At 36.1% G+C, this 21,522-nt stretch overlaps 1 protein-coding gene across 4 annotated transcripts in view; it reads right to left on the reverse strand.

The window, feature by feature from the left end:
- Positions 1–23: 23 nt before the first annotated feature.
- WDR35 (WD repeat domain 35) overlaps positions 24–21,522 on the reverse strand; it is a 41,911-nt gene continuing 20,412 nt past the window's right edge. For all 4 annotated transcript variants that reach the window (XM_066994988.1, XM_066994989.1, XM_048047385.2 and 1 more), the window contains 16 exons: positions 20,550–20,694; positions 19,801–19,870; positions 19,011–19,064; positions 16,935–17,044; positions 15,196–15,406; positions 14,527–14,607; positions 14,262–14,398; positions 10,985–11,188; positions 9,192–9,338; positions 7,990–8,122; positions 6,900–7,010; positions 5,583–5,747; positions 4,454–4,594; positions 3,152–3,308; positions 2,220–2,460; positions 24–1,111 (listed from right to left, as the gene is read on the reverse strand). In XM_066994988.1, coding sequence (XP_066851089.1) covers positions 964–1,111; positions 2,220–2,460; positions 3,152–3,308; positions 4,454–4,594; positions 5,583–5,747; positions 6,900–7,010; positions 7,990–8,122; positions 9,192–9,338; positions 10,985–11,188; positions 14,262–14,398; positions 14,527–14,607; positions 15,196–15,406; positions 16,935–17,044; positions 19,011–19,064; positions 19,801–19,870; positions 20,550–20,694 — 2,255 coding nt within the window. In that variant the 3' untranslated portion in view covers positions 24–963. The remainder of the gene's footprint in view (positions 1,112–2,219; positions 2,461–3,151; positions 3,309–4,453; positions 4,595–5,582; positions 5,748–6,899; positions 7,011–7,989; positions 8,123–9,191; positions 9,339–10,984; positions 11,189–14,261; positions 14,399–14,526; positions 14,608–15,195; positions 15,407–16,934; positions 17,045–19,010; positions 19,065–19,800; positions 19,871–20,549; positions 20,695–21,522) is intronic.

A 21,522-nucleotide genomic window follows, 5' to 3' on the forward strand; every position in this document is an offset into this window, starting at 1 on the left:
AAAAAAATATTTAATAAAGCATATTCTAAAACAAAATGGGATTTATTCTTACATAGCACAATGCTAACTGAAATACATTTTTCCCCAGGTGTCTTTTAGTGAGTCCTCACCCCCTTTTCCCAAAAACACAGTGACTTGAGGTGAATTATAATGCTTGCAACCTGCCAAGTGCTGACTCACGGAGAAAGCTCATGAAGTGGAGAAAGGGCCTGCAACCTTTCCATACAGCACTACCAAAGCTGTGGCTCAAAGCTAGCAATAAAATAGAACAGCTCAGGTCTAAGTAAAGCTATGTTCCTTGAACAGATTTCAAGAGCTGAACTGTCATCCTCCTTCGAAATGAAGGTTTAACAGTTATCAGCTGCTCCCTTCGAGCTACCTGCAGGTACAATGCAGCTCATTACCAAATTTCAGTTTCAAGGTTCACAGTGGTTTCCTGCACTGATTAAACACAGCACCAGAGAAAGCTCGTGAACCCAACTGCAGACTGAAAGCACTGATTTCTAAATGTTAGCAAGTCCTTTATTACAGGTGTGGATTTAATTACACTTGGCAAAAGAACATAGCACAGGCATATAACTAAACTAGTAGTGTCACTCTAATAAAACAGTTGTGATTTGTGAATTTTAGGAAAAGCCAATTATTTCCTATGTAATTATAAAAATGGAAAAAGTGGAGTTCACGCAAAGTAAAATGTGTTAAAACAAACCTACATTCAGTTTGCATGGTTTAGAAATTAGGCTCAATTTACAATTCATAAAGAATGGTGTTGGCTTAAACCTTTGTAAAAAAAGTTAACAGATATTTCTTCACATAAATGGAACCATTAAATTTTTTTTGAAACATTTCTGTAATAGTAGCATTATCTGTGACAATACAGTATAAAAACATCATATGTGAATTACAGTTTAGACAGTATGTTTGAGACGTAACAGATACAAGGATAGAGCCCTCTCTCCTCTGCTATGCTGAACTGTGGCACAGAGGGCAGAAGTTATAATTGCTTCTTTCTTTGGCTTTCATACAATGCTTACACACACTGCACATCCAGAATCGATACTCCAGGATAGGGTCTCCTGTTGCAACACATATGGGAAGTTTCCCATCTCCACTGTTTAAAGAGTAAATAAAAGGATAAAAACACAGTTTTTAAGTAGCAACAAAAACTTATTTTGTAGACATCTGCAAACCATATAACACCTTTAACTATATGCTAATTGTGTGCTTACAACTACTTAAAAAACTGGTGATGTTTGTCTGTAAAATATTGCTTCTCTATTCAGATGTGTGCTAATTCCTTATTAGAAGTTATTATGTCATAATATTTATACAGTTAGAACAGCCAAGTCTGTAAATCTTCACTCAACAGAATGCACACCCAGAGAACCATACAGTCAACAAATTAGGGCCAGGAGATCCAAAGATGAAGTGAAAAACAGTAAAGGATATACAAAGGTAAGGCTCAATTGGCACCTGCACTTCTACTAAATTTATTCTTCCGAAGGGTCAACAAAAGTTATTAGTGAGTTTCCATGAAGTAAAAATCAAACAAGTTAAAATCCTGTTCATTAAAAATAATAATCCTGTTCATTAAAAATAAATCTGATTCACAATTTCCATACTCATATGTTCCATGCTTTTAGCCGAAAAAGATGTCAAAGACTCCATTTTGGGTACAGCCGCTCCAAAGAACTACCCGTTACACCTGCTCTTCATTTTCTGATTCTTTCACTTATTCATCTTCTCACAGTGTATAGATGTAAGTAATGTAAGTAATTCACAAAACACTGTAGGCATTGTATTAGTTAAACATTCACTCATGTTAAACATTCACTCATTCACATTTGCATCACACCACAACAGTAATGCAAACATGGTAACATGATTGTTAAGGTATCACATGCCACTAAAGTGAAGGTCTTAAGTGAAGCACTCTTGTGCTTCACATGTATTTTAAATTAAGAAGTTATGACCTGACTAGTTCCTTGAATACAGACAATCTCTATTCTCCCAAATTAAATAATGTTGTATTACCCTTTCTGTGAAAGGGCTAACACTGGCCTCATTCTTGCTCAGTATTTGGTTCAAGCAGCAAAGAATCTAACTTGGTCACACAAAAACTACTCAAACACAAATACAGGCCACAGAAAAAAAAACCAGCAAAACAAACAAACAAACAAAAAGGTGATTTGTTATTGTATCCTATAAATATAACCCACCTCTCAAGAACAACATCCAGATCAGATTTTTTGTTATTCTTAGGACAATGTCTCGTGAATATCTCTAAAGCAAGATCTTCATATTGTTGCCTCTGGTCTGGGCTAAGAGTTTCCAAGGATTCTAGTTTAACAAAGGCTTTTGAACACGTATCAAATGCTCTATTTGCACATGCACAGAGAGCCAAAAGAGAATAGATTTCAACTGGAGGGATAATGTCTTCATAATCTCGCAAATGAAGAGCTAAGAGATAGAAAAAAAAATCCAAGGATATCATTATGTGCCTTCTGAGAAATGCAAGCTTCTATAAGAAATAGTTGCTATGAGTATATAGCATTAGTCTTGACAGTAATTCCATTGGACAATAAAAACCGAAGTCTCTTCATTGACATGGCTATGAAGCATGCATGGTTCAACACATTTCCAAAAATCAATAAAAAAACAAGGAAAACCAAGAGGACTTGAATGACAACTGAAGGAGTTTTATTGATGCTGTGACACTTCCCTCCCTGACCTTTTTTTTTTTTTTTTTTAAAACATGCTAGAGGTATTTGAAATGGAGCTTCATTTTACTTGGAGAAAGCAGAGGGCACTATTTGCTTCTCTAACTCCCACAGATTCTTTAAGAAGCTTTACAGGGAGGTCTGATGTGAATTAAAGAAGAAACTTAAAGACAGAAAAAAAAAACAGCAGAACAGATAAAAAGGCTGTCCAATTTAACAGGTAATATTTGGCAAGTTAGATTTCCATCGTAACCAATAATGTACTTTCCAGGTATCTTGACTACAGCTATATTCAGTTCGTTACATGGCTTTGTTTTAAATTCAGTGGATCTAGCAACAATAGAAAAATGTCAACTATAAATGAAATTATGTGCTGCGCAAGCCTGTAAAATTAGAACAGTTTCTTTACATGCTTAAAAACAATATCCTACCTGTTTTAAGTGCTGCATCTACAGAACCTTTGTAAAGCTGCCTTTGTGCAAGTATGAAAAAGTGGTAAGCCTCAGCTCCTCGCCAAGCATTGTCTGCAAAGCGATTAGTTGAAGAAAGAACATCATCTTCTAGCAAACCAGCCAAAGCTGAAGCAGCCTGAAAACAAGCAGTATCACAAGTAATTTTTATACGAGACAGATACAGAAGGAAACGGGGATATATGAAAATAACTTTTCTGTAGTTGGTGATTATACCAACTGTTTGTGTTAGTTGGGGAAAAATATAAATATAAAAATATATTTTAAAAAATATAAAATATAAAAATATATTTACAAATATATTTTAAAAATATAAATACATGGACCTAAAATCTATGTTGATAGGCATTTTACACAGTGCCTAAAAGGAACATATGGTGCAGATTTTCAAAGATAAATATCATATACATTTGTACAAATATATTCTGTGCACATCTGCAGACTAGTTCATAGTTTGGGTTAATATTCCATTTCAACACCAAATCTCTTAAAACTTTGTTTAACCTCTTTCATTTATGCATACAAAGTAAGTGCAAGCAGAAAAAAAAAATCATCCAATTGCTTCCCCTATACCTGGAGCAGTTTCTTTCCTAAATTATATCCAGTTTAGCTTAATCTAATCACAAAATCTCACTTTGGGACTGATACTCCTGAATGTTAGTAAAGTGAAAGTCTCACAGGAAAAAAAAAATCTTTCTTAGTATCTTCTTAGTATCTTCTTAGTATCTTCTTAGTATCTTCTTAGTATCTTCTTAGTATCTTCTTAGTATCTTCTTAGTATCTTCTTAGTATCTTCTTAGTATCTTCTTAGTATCTTCTTAGTATCTTCTTAGTATCTTCTTAGTATCTTCTTAGTATCTTCTTAGTATCTTCTTAGTATCTTCTTAGTATCTTCTTAGTATCTTCTTAGTATCTTCTTAGTATCTTCTTAGTATCTTCTTAGTATCTTCTTAGTATCTTCTTAGTATCTTCTTAGTATCTTCTTATGTTTTTGTTGTTACAGTGAAAGAAAGATTCTTCCATTACAAGAACACATTAAACAATAGGCAGAAAAGTATCTAATAATACAAATGATTTAAGTGTTTAAAATATTATTTTAAACAATATGTCTTCATGGAAGACTAGCTTTAAGTAAAGAAAGGAAAGCTTTTTTCTTGAAAGGAAAGGTGTTATTTAAAAAGAAAAGCCTCAGTTTTATTTATTCTCACTAAGTAGAATATAACAGTAAGTTTGTAGAACTCAGGAAAAAAAAGACGACTCTACCTCTGAGCTTTTTCCTTTAACTTTTCCCCTTTGTTTATTTTGCATTTGTTCGTGGCCTTGCTCTATAAGTAAAGCTGATAATACATAAAGCTTTTTAACTCGCAAAGGCTTTGTTCTTTTCTTTGCTTCTTCATCCGCAATCTGAAAAAACAACACCGAGCAATTATTGTAGATAGATACAGATAAAAGTCACTTAATTCTCTTGGACAGTTACACACTTGTACAAACCTAGGAAATTATGCCAAAATGGATGGATGTTGTATATGAATATAATAATTTGGACTGCAAACAGAACTCTGAATGAATGTCTAAGTGAAGAATGCACATCATTCTGTATTTAACTAGCTTAGAAGTATATGATACCACATATTCAGTATGTTTACTCAGAAAAGATAAATCAGTGTAACCATATCTCCATATATGTCTGCTGACAATCTAAAAATAAACCAAAAAATAACAGATTTTTAAACAGTTAAATTTAAGAAATGTGTAAGAAATACGTAGCTTTCAACAAGATCTACTGGTTCTCCCAGTAAAGAATGGATCTTGAAAGTAACACAAGCACACACACAAATAAGTTTGCTATAAAAATTGCATATCACTCTTACAGATATGTACATAAATCTCTGCAGCCAAACCAAATCTAGGCAAAGTACTTATCTTAAAAACACATAAGCAGTTTCTGTTTGAAGGCAGAAATACCAAGATTTAACTTGCACTTCACAGCATTATTAATTTTTAAAATAAAGGAGACAAAACCAGTCCACGCAGCATAAAACAATGTAGACTTTGCACCCAGGCTGGTCTACTATACTCTTTCAACTAGACAACAGACCTTTTCTGAGGTGCAGTTCACCTCATTCTGAAGAGACAGTCTCAAAATAAATCAGATGGCTTGTGTTCTGAAAGTCTCACCACTGGCTAAAGAGAACATCCAGGGTAACTATTTCAGATAGAGATACCTTGAACTTAGAACTGGATTAATCTTGGCAGTATCCTGTATAATGGCACATGCTTACCACCTGCACATGGTTAACACCCAGATAACACCAAGAAAATAAAGACAGCATGGAAATAACTGGGGTTTTGACTAGCTTATTATTTGACATAAAAATAAAACCTGCAATACCTTGAACATGAGATTAGCAGCTTCAAAGAAATAATTGGCTTTACGATAGAGTTCTATAGCATCAAGGATTTTATTCTTTTCCAGTAAATGACTCGCATATCGGGCTAACAAGGATCCAATCTCTTTCATATTGTGATTTTTAGCCAGCTCCACAGCTTTATTCCACTAGAAATAAAAGCAAACAGAGAAATCAACCTCAATTTTCCAATTACATTCTCAGAACAAGCTTTGCCATGAATAATCTGCAACATTTGCATGCAGTATTTCATCACTATTTAGAATGAGGCTACTATACAAAAAGTAAAAAACAAGAGAATACCAATGCTAACATCATTGCCAATCATTTGATACAGCATGCCTGTGAAACAAATGCTGGACCTTGGTCCAAAACCACAGAGAAAGCAGTTGCTTCTGCTTTGGTAAAAGCTTTGCTTTTGGTAAAAGCAAAATCACTTCATTGCTGCTCTGTTGGACGTGTGGATTTCAACACTTGTATTTCTGAAACCCAGACTCTCAAAAGCACATCTAAAAGAGGACATCAGCCCATGAGCTCGCAGCATAAACAATTGAACTTCACCTATCCTTCTACACACCTCATTTTTGGTCCACGAATTTTCTTATCTTCAACAGTTTGGCTACTGTGTTTGCCCACTGAAGTTTGGCAGGACTGAGACTCCTGACTGAATCTCATACCCGACAGCCCTTCAGATCCATCAGCTAGGAAACTGTACACAAGGCCAACATTAACCAGCCTTGCCATGCCTGTACATCAAGCTCCTCTTTGCCATTCACACTTTCTCTCCTATTTGTGTTGATGCGAACGTCTGTGCAGGTGAATCATACTGGGGAACAGCACTAGCTGTAACATGCTGATCGTTTCTCAGAGTAGTTCTTTTCCAGCTACAGGCCAGTGCAGCCACAAGCACATTTGCATCTGTATAAGGAAGGAGGGGGAATATGGAAACCATGCAGCCAGAAGCTCTCTGGTCTTCCCCTCATTCCATCAAGAGGCACGGCTGCCTTCTGCTGACACGAAGCTAACTATAGCCTAGCGCTACAAAGGCCCCATGGCCACATATTTCTGTATGCTGAGCATGTTTACCACACACACAGAAGTAGCATTGCTGTAAATTCGTATGGATTCGTCCTTTCACTGATCTAGCACTAATTTCAGATAACTGGCTTAAGAACAGAAGTATGAGTTTTCATACATAAGAATCAGACAATTAACAAGGAATTGTATTTAACTGGGTAGTAGAATAAAAGCCTCAACTGCTAACTGTTATGGCTAAAGCAGATCATCTCCTCTTGTCCTACCTGGTTGAGATGTACACAGGTATCCACTGCATCCTTTGGTCGATTACATTTCAGAAAGGCTGAAACAGCTTGTTCACACATTCCCACTCTTACAAACATATAAGCTATATCCTGAAAAAAAGCATCGGCACCATGTTAAATTCACTTTCAAGTTTTTACTATATTGAATAGTAACTACAACACCATTGTATTTTTAATTCCAAAAAGCTGGAGAAAGGGGCTGTTTGTTTTATGGACTCTGAAGATAATGTGCACTGTTGCCAATCTTCTGAACGGTATGCTACTTTCACACACTAACCTCTGGAACGTACACTGCTTCTGACTTTAAAGAAATGCTACCTTAAAAGCTTTCTTTCAAATCAAATCATACCAGAAGAACTGTGTTCTTATTATTTACTATCCATCTCATGAAACTTTGCAATTACAGAGATTAAAAAAAAAAAGTGCTACATCTTGCTTTGTTCAAACAACTAAAAACGAACATCAAGTTAGCATGCTTTGCATTTTTCAAGCATTTTGGAGTAATCAATCATATCACAGGCTTAAATTAGTTAGGACAATAGGTCATTTCAGGCCATACCACCAGCTTTCCCTCCTTTCAGCAGAGGATCTCTAATTTTCACTGCCCATTAACATTCCCACCAGAGCTATTATGTAAGACGTTAAACCAGTGATAGAAACCAGGAAGAATTTGGGGGAAAAAAAGAGCGTGTGAATTAGACGACAAAATGAAAGCTAAATTAAGTATCCAGCCATGAGAAGTGACTTCTTAGTGAAGCACAGTTATTTTAGAGACAAATGCCACAGGTGGGGAGGGAAGCAGTGAGTTACAACTTAGCCGAACTTAACCACAAAGCATGACCAATAACCACATCTATCTGGGGAACTGGCCGATAACGGAAAGGAAGAATGATGGAGAATGAAAACAGTATTATTTTAGGATCAATACCAAAGTAGCACCATTATGCTTAAGTAAGTAGGTCATATTCTGCATTCTTCCTTTGTTTTTCTCTTAACCCTACCAAGATGGGATACTTTAAATAAATAGTTCAGCATAAGCCAATGAAAAATAAAGGTGCTTCTTGCTCACAGGGAGTAATTTGTTATTCTCCGGAAGCGAGTTAGCAAGATTCTCTAGTCCCTGGTAGTCCTCCAGCATGTAGTAACACTCAGCTAAACGTTCCTGGTTTCGTCCTTGTACATAATACTGTACAGCATTTAACCTAGTAAGGAAAAAAAAAAAGTGTTAAGTGTGGTGCTATCTGACATATAGGCACAAGTAAAACTTCAAACTGGGTAAGCCAGCTTCATCTGTAAATTTAAAGTGACATTTTAAATAGGTAAGGTTTTGTAGCTAGAATTTCACAGCTTTCCTAAAATGCACTGAAAGTTTTACTTTTCAGAGATTGTTATACTGAAGTAGTAGCAAGATTGATTTTCTGACTAGCATAAGTCAAGGAATCTTAAAACCATATTCCCACACCTGCACAGATCATGGCTGAGAGTCAACAGCAACTTGTAGCAAAACTGAAAGCTTTGTTGAGTGCCTCTGTACTCTAAAACACACACAAGTAATAAGATCTCCAAGATCATCCTCTTAAGTTCCCTAAAGCATCTAAAAATATGTTTACAGAATCTACTCAAAAGTTTCCACCTACTTCGGGGGCCAAGGTCTTTGGGATAATACAATTCAGGTAATTGTGGTATGTAGTGGAGCTGTGGAACACCATCAGGCAGAATGTTCTGGATACTAAAAAATTTACATGGGCTTAAAAAGCAACAAGAAAAATGTATGAAAGAAAATCTCATTGCAGGTCATTAACCACTCAGACACCACTTCTAGTTCAGTAAGTCTAGTATGTAGTTTTAGCATTCTAGAAAATCTATGGTTGGTTTTGAAACTCACTGATATTTAAATACCTTTCTTCTACTTTTTTTTTTGTTTTAAATGATTTTCTTTTGTTTAATACTAGCCTAGATATAGAGAGTATAACTGTTTGTATAGGTATTTCTCTACCCCCCTGCTCTGAAGGAACCAGATTTCTGACAACACAGATTGATTTATTTATTTTTATTTCCTTCATTCTTTAGATAGTTGATCAACAACTCTCTGTTCAAAGGTACAGGCCATGATGGAACCATAAATGTTTGTGCTAAATCTCATAATTCTAAAATTATTTTATGTATTATCCTGTCTTTCCCGACATCTATGCCTCCGCATAACAAGTCTTGTAACCAGTGTTATCGATTCCTTCAAACTTTCCTTCTTACTGCTTCCTTTACAGAACATACCATTTCTGACGGTCTGCAAAATAATCTCCGATAGCATTGTGTGCTTGTTCAAGAAGGGCATCATCTGAATCACCTGAGCCAGTTTTCAACAGCTGCAGTACTCGAAACCAGTCTCCTAGTTTTATCCGTAGTCCAATGGCAAGATCTCTAATATAAACGGAAAACAGCAGGGGAAAGCCAAAGACAATAAAATATCTAACAAAAGTCTTGAGATAGGTATCCAAAAACATTTTCACATTCATAAGGTACAAACAGGTATCACAGTGATACCTTGTACAACTTAAACAATATTCTGTATAAGTAAATACTTATTAGTAAGGGGAAAGGCCAAGAGGCAAGGAATATGAATAATGAAGGATAAAGATGATACATAATAAAATTCATTTCAGAGACTTCTCTTTCAAATTCAAGATGACTCTGGGTGAAGGAGAAAGACTTAGGAGTAATCCTTCCTTTTTATTATTTACCCATTTCCTACCACGTAACATTGGAATTTTGTGTGTGCAAATGCTGCAATTCCACAGGTGGATAAGAAATAAGTGGGAGAAATATATATAGCTCATTTTAAAATGTTCTAAACTTAAAGTGAGCTGAGGAATGCACTAGCAAGTCAGTGCAGTCAGCCAAATAAAAACATCTATGTAAAAAACTTAAAATTGTACTTGCAAAGTATATTTCAGCCTTATTTATGGTAGGTCCTTAGCAAGATTTTTCTAGTGGTGAGAAGACATACAAGGTCAATACAGAATTGTTTTTTTTTCCTGGAGAACACGATGTTCTAATGCTGAAGAAACTAGTAAAAAAAAGAAATCGGTCTTTGCATTCTACAATCCTATAATGGCCAAACTTCTCTTCAGCTATTTGGCGAGGAATGTGTCATATCTAAAAAAAAAAAATGTGTTTCTGTGCAACTCAAGTGCTTGTGAGACATTCCACCTCTTCAAAACAGCATACTTCCAAGGGCTAATTATGTGCAAATTTTTCCCATTACCAGGCTCTAATATGAATCTTCCCCCAGCTCCTGCCTTCTTCCCCCTCCACTCCAAATTGGGGAAGGGGGACATTCCTCATTTTTATAGCATGAAAGAAGAATTATTATTTTTTCTCCAACATTCCCTACTTTTTTGCATGACCACATTAACCAAAGCCTAAACGTTTCACATATGCAGAAGTGATTCATGCTTCTTTTCATGTTTGACCACCTCCTACATGCTGCATCCAACAATTGCTGCTTATTACTGAAAAAGGACAATGAGAAATATACAGCGCTCTAGCTAGCTAGCTAGGTAAGTTATAATTTTCAGTATTACTGTCATTTTGCTTTGTTTTCATTCGTGAGCAAAAACCTCCACTAGTGCACAATTTCATCCTCAGTCCTTTCTGTTTCTCCAGAGATTACAGTTAATTAAAAACTGCATTGTTTGTATATGTAATTGGAAAGAATGTGTACTTGGCAACTAGCTAACTAAGAGCAAACAGTACTTAAACATTAGTTTGTTTGTATTTTTGGATTCCCAGATGAAATACCTACAAAATATTTGCTAGAAACATCTATGAAACACAGCACTACCTAGAGCAGCTAAGGTTTTGCAGTTTGTGATGTGCTGATTCACATACAGAATTGCTTACCTACGGATATAACAAAGTTCTCTCTGTCTGATCTTGTTCTGTGTTTCCAGAAACCGGTGAAGAATCCTCAGTGCTAAATCAGCCATTCCTTATTAGTGCAAGCATTTTTTTTTTCCCCAGACATTTTTATTTTATGTGCTGCTGAGATGACTACATGCAATTACCTTCTGTCCATATTCAAATACATTCTTTCAGCTTCTTCAAATCTGCTAAAATAGGCTGCCACTTCTGCTTGCTTCATTGACTCGCTCTGCAGGTTTCCTAGACGCTTTACAAATTTAATACCTTGATAATCTTTGCAGCGCACAAAAGCTTGTTCTGCGGTCTGCAGATCTAGCTTCTGAAGAGCAGCTTCAGCCAGAAGACGCCTGTGTGAAAAACAAACATAATACATATAAAAGCAACTATAAAATAAGTTAAATGACAATCCAATTAACCAGTCATTATTTAAAGAAGACATTCAAGTTAGTGCTACAGCAATACTCAATTGTATTGCTAACTAACCTTAATTTAATTGTCCCCAGTACATTCTGTGATCTAACATGCAATCAGTACTTACTCCGTACTGATTCAAGGAAAGATATTCAAATTGCTAATATTCTTTTGTTCAGCAAACAGAATGACACTGGATTGGTAAGAAAGGACGGTATTTGAGTGTTACAATTTGTCTGTGTGAAATGTGTGGGTAGCCTCAATGCAGCACCGTTTAAATTTTTCTGCCTATGCATATCATAACTTTAAACGTTGATGGCAACTTTAGTATACAGGCTCCAACTAAACTGGCCGTGAAGAATAAATTATATTTCTAATCCGTCTGAGTGTTCTTTGTCCAGTTAGCACAGCAGTTTGGGAGAGCAGAACAGCTCAGGAAATGTACTAGTACTGCCTAATTGGTTGAGTTCTGCAAATAGAAAATTTCTACCTTCAGACTAACCTATACCCATCAGGTGGTTTGCAAGTTTCTAGAATTTTCTGCAAAAATAAGACTAGGTATATTCAGACTATCTGCTTGACATCTTAAAATGAAGTTAATGCAGCAGGAAACTGATAAATCCAATAATATTATTGCTGTACTCAGTGATGTAAGCCATGCTTTGGCAGTATTAACTAAGTATTTTTGCATCAATTTGAGAAGGTTAATATCACTTCAACTCAAGTGTTCACCACTGACACCAGTAAAACCAAGAGGAAAAAAATATACAGAAATTTAATCAATGTGCAACACAATTCAGCCTTTTTATTGAGCTGCAGCAATAAGGGAACCGTCCTGTTTTCATGTGGAATATATCTGCTGTATAGCCAGTGTTTCTAGAACAAGATTTCAACAAGGTCAAGTGCAAGGTCCTGTACCTGGGCCGGGGCAATCCCAAGCACAAACACAAGCTGGTCAAAGAATGGATTGAGAGCAGCCCTGAGGAGAAGGACCTGGGGATGTTGGTTGATGAGAAGCTCAACATGAGCCAGCAACGTGCGCTTGCAGCCCACAAAACCAACCATATCCTGGGCTGCATCAAAAGCAGTATGGCCAGCAGGGCGAGGGAGGTGATTGTCCTCCTCTGTTCTGCCCTTGTGAGACCCCACCTGGAGCCTGCATTCAGCTCTGGGGGCCCCAGCACAAGAAGGACGTGGAAGTATTAGAGTGAGTCCAGAGGAGGCCATGAGGATGATCAAGGGCCTGAAGCACCTCTCCTGTGAAGAAAGGCTGAGGGAGTTGGGGTTGTTCAGCCTGGAGAAGAGAAGGCTCTGGGGACACCTTACAGCGGCCTTCCAGTACCTAAAGGGGGCTGCACGGAGGCTGGGGAGGGACTCTGTCAGGGGCTGTGGTTACAGGACAAGGGGTAATGGCTTTAAACTAAAGTAAGGTACATTTAGATTAGATATAAGGAAGAAATTCTTTACTGTGAGGGCAGTGAGGCACTGGCACAGGCTGCCCAGAGAAGCTGTGGCTGCCCCATCCCTGGAGGTGTTCAAGGCCTGGATGGGGCTTTGAGCAACCTGGTCTGGTGGGAGGTGTCCCTGCCCATGGCAGGGGGTTTGCAATGAGATGATCTTTAAGGTCCTTTCCAACCCAAACCATTCTGTGATTGTGTGATCTGTTCTGTACACGTATGTGACATCCTTTGTTTCCTTGCATATTGAAGATCAAGCCATTTTGGAGCAAGGTGAACTGCATTTGATGTACATTTTCTGATTTTACTACAGAAAACTTTTACTGAGACACAGACTGTTTCAAAAACTAACAGCTGTTTTATATTAAATAAGCAGATGGTACTAGCATAAAGCATGAACAACTTCAAAATTCCAGAACTTTTCAGCTAGTTCAAAATATTAGTAAAAATGAGTACTTACAAAAACATTTTATCGTCATCCTCAAGCTAATAGAGTTATATTAGCATTACAGAAGCTTTCAATAAGTAGCTATCAAATCCTGTTTTTCAGAAAGTAAGTCCTGAAGACAAAATCACAACTAGATAGTTAAGGAACGCTTTTGGGGACAAACCCTTAATGCAAGTGGTCTTAGAATTACTCAAACACTAGCTAAATTCCCCTCCGAACTGTTAGAATTAATCGAACTCTCAAACTCCCCCAATGCAAGCCAAATGTCCAGGATTTAAATACAATAGTTAACTTCAAAGCAGAGCCAAAATTACTACAGAAAGGTACAGATACAGAAACAATCTCCAGAGAGTTAAAGAGAACTGGCATAATGCCACAAGTAACTTCTCAGAGAGTTTGAGTTTCTGTTACTGTTTTTCTTTAAATTATTGACTTTTCTTTTAATTAGATACCATGGCATTTATTCTTCTAGCACCTACAGTATGGGACATTAAGTGGATTTCCAGCACTGTTTTTCACATTTACTCTTTCAAATTTGCTGTGCAGAATTTAAGTTTAATTGTTGAGTCCAACAGCTCCTTTCCTCAGATTATTTCCTTCCTAAAGCCTGTATCAAATCATGATTGATGTACCCTCCTCTTCTCACTTCTCTCCTTCATGACCTGTCCAAAATGGTGCATGGTTAATTAATTATACATGACTAGGAAGAAAAAGTCACTTTCCCTGCATTCTGGAAAAACATACCACATAGCCTGGAACTGTCCAAACACACCAGTTCCAAAAGATGTAGGGAACCAGGCTAGCAGGGGACTGCAGGATTCTCTTTAGGCCTTACATAAACACTATAATACTCTTTCTAGGTGATTCAGCCTCAACATGAAGACATATTCTCATTTAGAATAACAGCCCTTCAGATTGCAGCTGAGCGCTGTTATTTAAAAAATAAAGTAATGATTCTCATTAAAGTGTATACTGGTTGGCTGTTCTTAGTCTGAAGTTTTTGTGTTTTTTTTACTTGAATAGCTAGTTCTGTCTGAATACGAAAAAAAATACAAAAGAAAATAAATTTAAACAAAGAAAGGTGGCTTATTAAGAGATTTTTACCAAAGCCTGGGATGTGGATTATCTTCTATGAATTGGGAAGATTCCTCAATCCCAACTTCTTCAATCAGTGCTCGACTGTCTCGTAATGAGCGAATCTCAAAATTGATGATGTAATCTTTGTTAGGACGTTCAGGATTCTAACACAATTAATAAAGAAACACAATTTTATTTTATGTTACATTTATTTTCACCTGTCAATACCTACTGTTCAAATCATTAAGACAGATACCAACTATTCCTACAAAATAAAATTCATTACACTTACCTTTAGTATTTCATCGAGAAGAACAGATTTGATTTCTAAATCTTCAAAGTTGCAAATATATCCAGAAGTTTGTATAGGTTCCTTAAAGTAAAGTTAAAAGGAAATAAACCTGTATTCTAAATAAATTCTAAACAAACCTCTTAGGTATATGTAAAAAGATTTCCTTCTTGTCCAAACTAGGATTTAAGAGTATTTCTAACAGGACATAAATACTAAAATCCTTGGCATAAATGGTAATTCCATATAAACCAACATAATTAAAAAATCCTTGTTTTCTATAACCAGATTATGAGAAAAAGATAAAGGAAAACCTGCCAATATATGGATTCAACAGAACGGTGATCTGCAAGTAACTTTTCTAAAAAAAAGTCAGTTCTTTATTTTTCAAAAGCATATATAAATTATGCTCCTGAAAATGTCATACATGCAAGAAAAATTACAGCTTTTTTTACTTTTTGTAGGTGTGATAGTTCATTTTTTATAGTTGTTTCATCAAACAACACCCTCACATTAGAGTTGACTAGATTTTGAGATTTCCAGTTATTTATTTATATAAAGTTTATATACCTAAACACTTACCTAATTAAACTGTAAACACAAGAACAACACTATTCAAAACAGAGCCATTAACTTATAAGTGAATTTATAAAATGAATAGTTCATATTTACCTCTGGATCCAAGTTTCTGAAGACATACATTCTTGTTTTCTCCATCATTGCAAACAAATCTGGATTATCTTTGGCCCATTTCATATCCCAGACATCTTTGCGTTCCAGTTTCAGCTGTTCACCTATCACTTGCTGTCCTGTACTGTCTATTATCCGTGCATCCAAGTCAAAGAAAGTCAAAACACCTGAAAGGTCGATGATAGCAACGCGACTTGGGGAGCAGGGGAAGGAAAGAAAAAAAAAATAGGACTGCTAAATAATACTATTCAAAGCTATAAATCTGAAATAATTTCCTGAGCTGGCACACTAGAACCAAGTTTCCCCTCTCATCTAATTTGATGCATTCAGATGCACATGGCTTTCATTTATCATACAGCAGAGAGAGAACAGAGACACAGAAGAAAGATATTCTCAAAACCAAGGTTTTCATCTGCTCTAAGGATCTGGCCCTGGAAGGTTCTGAGAAGTGCCTGTTTTTTATCCATCATTTTGAAGATGTTTAGTACTTCAGATAAAAAGTTGAGTAAACTACAGGTTCAGCCCCTCAAACTGTTTTCTTCACAGAGCCTAAAATTAAAAATTGAACGTATGTGCTTTTCATTATTTACTAGGAGGCAGATTCTTAAATTAAAATACAGTGTGTGATCCAGTGTGTTCATCTCTAAAACAGGATTTCTGATATTTCTACAAAGGGTGTTCTTGATATTTTTTCTAGGCAATATGAAGTATAATTCAATTAATCTTTTAAGGCATTTAGAAATTGAATTTTCCACATATTTTAATGGGTTACATTTGAAAATTTCTAATTACATAGGTTGTCAGGGAATCACAGTAGCCTGGATTTACTGTTAGTAATTTACTACAAGGCCATTTTAAAAGCTTTTTTAATTCTTGAAAGGTATTTAGACACCCTAAATCCTTATTAAAATCTCAAAAGCAACTCAGACAATTAGCTTCAAAACACTTGTGGATCTGAACCTTTTCTACTAACACAAAATCATTGAGGAAGGTAACAGCTTGGGTTCAAAACAAGACTAATGCAGCTATGACTAGATCATGTTGCCTTTCAAGTAATCTATTTTTGGTCTATACCTGAAGAGGTGAGCAACCTTCATGCTCATTACAAGTTTTGCTTTAAATTATAAATTTTTTCTGAAGTGATTAAAATTGTCTTATGAGTGCCCTTTAGTTTATTTTTGCCTTTTCTGCCAAGACTCTCCACACTCTCATTAAAAAAAAAAACAAAAAAACACTTAAATCTTAGTGGTTGTGTACCAAGTACAAAGCAGCTTCAGTATTGGCACAGCTGAAGCTTAAGAGAACTAGTCTTGGTAGGGGCTTTACCACCAGCTACAGCTTGTAACAGTGGAAAAATTAACATGGGATGAACAAACACAGAAACAGAAGAAAGCCTTAGAAATACAAAATCTTCATCAATTCATGATCACAGGAGGCTTATGGCTTATGTTTGGTTTACCTAATAATACAAAAATATTTTCCTGTATATGTTTCCTTAAACCTCCCACATACACCTTAAAGAGTTTAATACACAAGGAAGCTCTAGTTACTCGGTCTCTCACAGCAATCTGATGACTAGCCAGACTGATTACTAGTAAGTTGTTAAGCAACCATTAATGCCTAACAAAATAAGTAATTTATACTGAAGAAAAGCTGTTGCCTAATTACGAGTATTTTCACCAAAATCTGTTCACTGTGTTGGAAGCAGACCTGTGACTTACCTGGAGTTGCAGTTCAAAGACAGCTGATATGGCCGGCAGTTCAGGGTATACTTCTGAACTATGCCAACATTAGGAAGACTGTACCTCTGAATAGTGCCAGATTCTCTGCCCTAGAGAAAAGCAATGCTTGCTTATTTTTCTACAAATACATAGCTTAACAAGATTTTCTTTATATGCTGTCCTAGACTAGAGAGTTTAGTCTAGGACTACTTTAAGGTAGTCCAAACTTCATTCCTTTTCTTTTTTTCTTGCACCCAAGACGATCTCCTAAGATCCTCATGTAAATTGCCTTTCACGTTTGACTTTTTACACACACACACACACACACACACACACATATATATACACTCTATAAACTGAAAAGCAGATTTGGCCAGGAATGTCAGAAAATCTTGACCACTGTAATATTCATTCGACTTTAACATGTTTATCCAGATCTGGTCTCATATGTATTTCCTCTCATTCCCTTCTTTGTTAACCAAAGTCACTGATTAACTACCCTCTTCATTTCTCTTTCTCACTTTTACTCTTCAAGCACAAACAGAATCCTACAGTCAACTACCGACCCTTATACTTTCTTCATTTGTTTTCTTTCCAATCACTCGCTGATTTTGTCAAACCCATTCAAAAGATGTCGTAAAAATCACTGGAGTAGGAGCATGGGAAAACATTGAGATTTTTCTTTGGGGGGTGGTTAAGATGAAGAGACAATGTTCTCTTCATATTTTTGTTTTGCTAGGTTAGTTTGCTTTACAGCCCATGCGTTATGTCTGTTCATCTAATGAGATCACTCCTCTCAGACCAGAAAAAACACACACATCAGCTGTATGGCATGATACAATATCTCACAAATTACAAATGTATAATACATAAATGTATTAACATAGCAAAATACATAAATGTAATATATATGGCAAAATACATAAATGCAATATTTACAGAATCTCACAGAATGGTTGAGGTTGGAAGGGACCTCTGCAGGTTATCTGACACCTAGACCAGGCTGCCCATTTTTACAGTAGATGGTGAGCTTTTTTTGCAATCAAAGTCTGGGAGATTTCTTGTACCTCCTATCTACAGTGCACATGAACAAACAGAACCAGCAATGCCATTAACTGCATCGTCTGTCACAGAAGAGGCCAGAGGCTGCCTGGAGATTAATCCATGAGAGTCTGTTATCACCGTGATAGGTAACAGAAACTCACATCATCATACATAATATTATTAATATGCAAATAGGAAAACTTTGTACATCTTTGGGCATTTACATACAGTCTAAAAGAGACCTCCCAGAACTCCAGTCACAGAATTGAGCCCTGACCTGGACCTTATCCTAAGAAAGGTGAATTAAACTCTACCTGTAAGTACTAAACCAGGCACCTTGTCTATACTTAAATTACAAGCAGTTAGTAAATTAGCCCTCCCAAAGAAAGAGTCCAGGCTAATGGAAGAACCTGTAGAGTTATCTTTAAAACATCTAGAAAGGGATTTCATCTATGTTAAGTTCAGATACCTAAATGCATCCTGAAAGCCAATAAAAGCAGCATGTCCAGCCTTAAACAACAGAAGGAGTTTAAGCACTTAGTAAGGTGGACTACTCCACCTAAAACCCATGTACAAGTCAGTTACCTAAATCATAAAGACTAACCTACCCTGAATTCAAAAAAGCTTTTGAAATTATGACTGCTTATAAGTTAATTGCAGAAGAGTCTCCTGCCTACAAGAGCATGTGGCAATTATTTGGTGGTTTTACTCAGCTGGGCAGCCGAGCTCCCTCACAACCATTCTCTCACTCCCCCTCCTCAAAGGGAAAGGGGGGAGAAAATATGATGAAGAGGGCTCAAGGGTTGAGGTAAGGACAGGGAGATCGCTCAACAATTATCATGACGGGCAAAACAGACTCTGTATAGGGAGATTAGACAAATTTATTGCCTATTACTAACAGGCTAGAAAATTGAGAAACAAAGAAAACCAGAAACACCTTCCCCCATCCACCCTCTTCCAACTCCTCCCCAGAAGCGGCACAGGGGAACCAGGGTTGCAGTCAGAAGAAGCTATTTTAATCCTGTAACTTACCACAAGTAGAATCTTATCAGATGCTGTTATTGCACAAATTGGATCTCTTGTTCCCTGAAAGTATACAAGCAATAACACCACCAGTTTTAATACTGCAATAAGAATGTACCTCTAAAGAAGAGAAAAGTTATATTTAAGTATACGAGAAAGTTGCCAAATACACACACGAAAGAGGCTAATCATTGTACAGTAAATGGATTGTTTATGACATTAGTAACCTTGGGTATAGGAAACATAACAACAGTAATAGTAACAGCTTCCTTTCTTCTCCTGCCCCTCCACCAGGAAAAAAAAATAGAAGAGAGATTTAACATAAAACACAAGAAGGCAACAATCCCTGACTTGAGACCCGTAATTAAGTTCAGCCATTTAATGATATGTGTGTGTGCGTGCTTTCATAAAGTGAAAAAGGCCAAAAATACTAGTACAGATTACAAGCATTAGAGTTTCAACAAGCTTACATTTTGTTGAAGTAAGGAGCTGCTTCTCAGCTTCTCACCAAGAAAACAGCAGGGGTCCATTAACTCTCCACAGTACAGAATAAACTTTTTCCTAAGTTCCATACAGTTTAGTGTACATTTCCAGCAGTGCATAATGATAAAATAACAACATACTAACCAGAAGGAAGAAAACTAACACTTATGTACAAAAGGTAGAAGTAAAAGAAAGTTGATGTAAAATGACTGCTGCTAATAATGAAAACCTATGCAAATGCATAAAGAAACTCTACCTACTAGTCTTTCAAGCTACCTGTGATACCATAATAAGCTAGCTAAAAAACAATGCTCACTTCAACAGCTTTGCTGTAATCAAGTTGTCTATCTGCAGATCCTGAAGGTGTGTCATCAATATGATAAATCCTGTAGAAAAGAAAAACAAAAATGGTTTAGTGGGTGACATTGGTAATAGGGTGATGGTTGGACCAGATGATCTTGAAGGGCTTTTCCAACCTTAATGATTTTATAAAATACGGTGACAGGACATAGTAGATTTAGAGAAGGATGCAACAGCATCTCTATGAAAGAAAATATTTTTCAAAAATCATGAAGTTGCAAGCCTGTGGAGGTGACAAATATTAATGCCACTAATGAGCGCATGGGAAGGAAAACTTTTGGAGGATGGATGAAGACAATTTTGACTTGTTTAGTCAGAGAACAACAGCCCATACAGAATTACAGGTCAAAGATATAGTCAGACAAGACTATTTAGAGAAGAACTAGCTGGATAAAATATGCCCTAATAGCCACTGATACACAAGCAGCAGTTAAAGTTATCAGAGTGAATATAGCTGCCTAGAAACTAAGGATACAGAGTAAGAAAATAAAATTTAAAAAAGCATTAGACATGCAGCTATCATGTTATCCAAGAGACTTGGATAACAACCACATATTTGTCACAAAAAACTACAGGCGTGCAAGTCAACGAATCTGAGTAGAAAAACAATAATGAGGAGTTCATATTTTAGGTATGGGATAGTCCACCTTTATCAAAAACATTATTTATGTGAAAGAAACAAAATGAAAAAACTTGAAGACAAACCTTTCCCTGCCTTCTTTTCTGGTCCGTGCTACCTGATTAATTTCCATTGCTGTGAGCTTCTTGGCCACACGATATTGCCAGACATAGAACGCTTCTTTTGAAGCTGCTACCACATGTGTTTTGGTCATTGTGACAAACAACGGCCCTGTTAAAAAACCCAAATGGTTGTGAAATTAGAGCAGCAAGTACTGGACTAGATGCTAATTTATAAAATTTCTCCCAGATGGATGAAACCATATCTCCATAAGTTGAAGGACAAAAGTTCTCATTAATTGAAAAGAAATTTCACTGTTGCCTTGTTCAGATGAATGAAGAAACTATTTCAAGGATCAGTTTTAAAATCAATACTTTCCTCCCTATTATTTCAACAACTTTCCCTCTTCTGAAGAAGAGGGTATAAAATACATAAATTTTCAGGTTAATGCTCAATTCAGGGATGTCTCAAGTGTTTAACAAGGTCTGTAAAACATGGAAATATTTTAAGTATTTGTAATTATTCATATACAAATAAAAGACTACAAAGATGACAATAGAGAAAATATTCTTTGATTAACACCACTTCAAAACAGTTAGCAAATTTCAAGTTAGACAAGACCCAGAAACGCTATTTGTATCTTAGTTAATAGCTGGGCCAAAGAACAATTCTTCACCTGCGTTGCAGTAAATTAAATATTTACTAAAGCTTGCACCCAGTCTTACTTTATAGCATCCAAATATCACTGTGCAGGAAGGCAAGACATGTTCTTTATTTTATCCCTAAAACCATATATATAGGCACTCAAATCATTACATTATTCTTTATATATAATGTATACTAATATACATAACACTGTCTTGGCTGTATTATGGCTTTTTTTTTTTTCTTTCAGAATTTTGTTTTAACTTTCTCAAAACCAGCAAATGCATAGAAAATACATAGGGAAAAAAAATAAAAACACCTCAGAAACCTATTAAGTAAATCCCTCAACATCTC

Source organism: Anser cygnoides, chromosome 3 (assembly GCF_040182565.1).
Source record: "Anser cygnoides isolate HZ-2024a breed goose chromosome 3, Taihu_goose_T2T_genome, whole genome shotgun sequence".
In the NCBI taxonomy this organism is placed as follows: domain Eukaryota; kingdom Metazoa; phylum Chordata; class Aves; order Anseriformes; family Anatidae; genus Anser; species Anser cygnoides.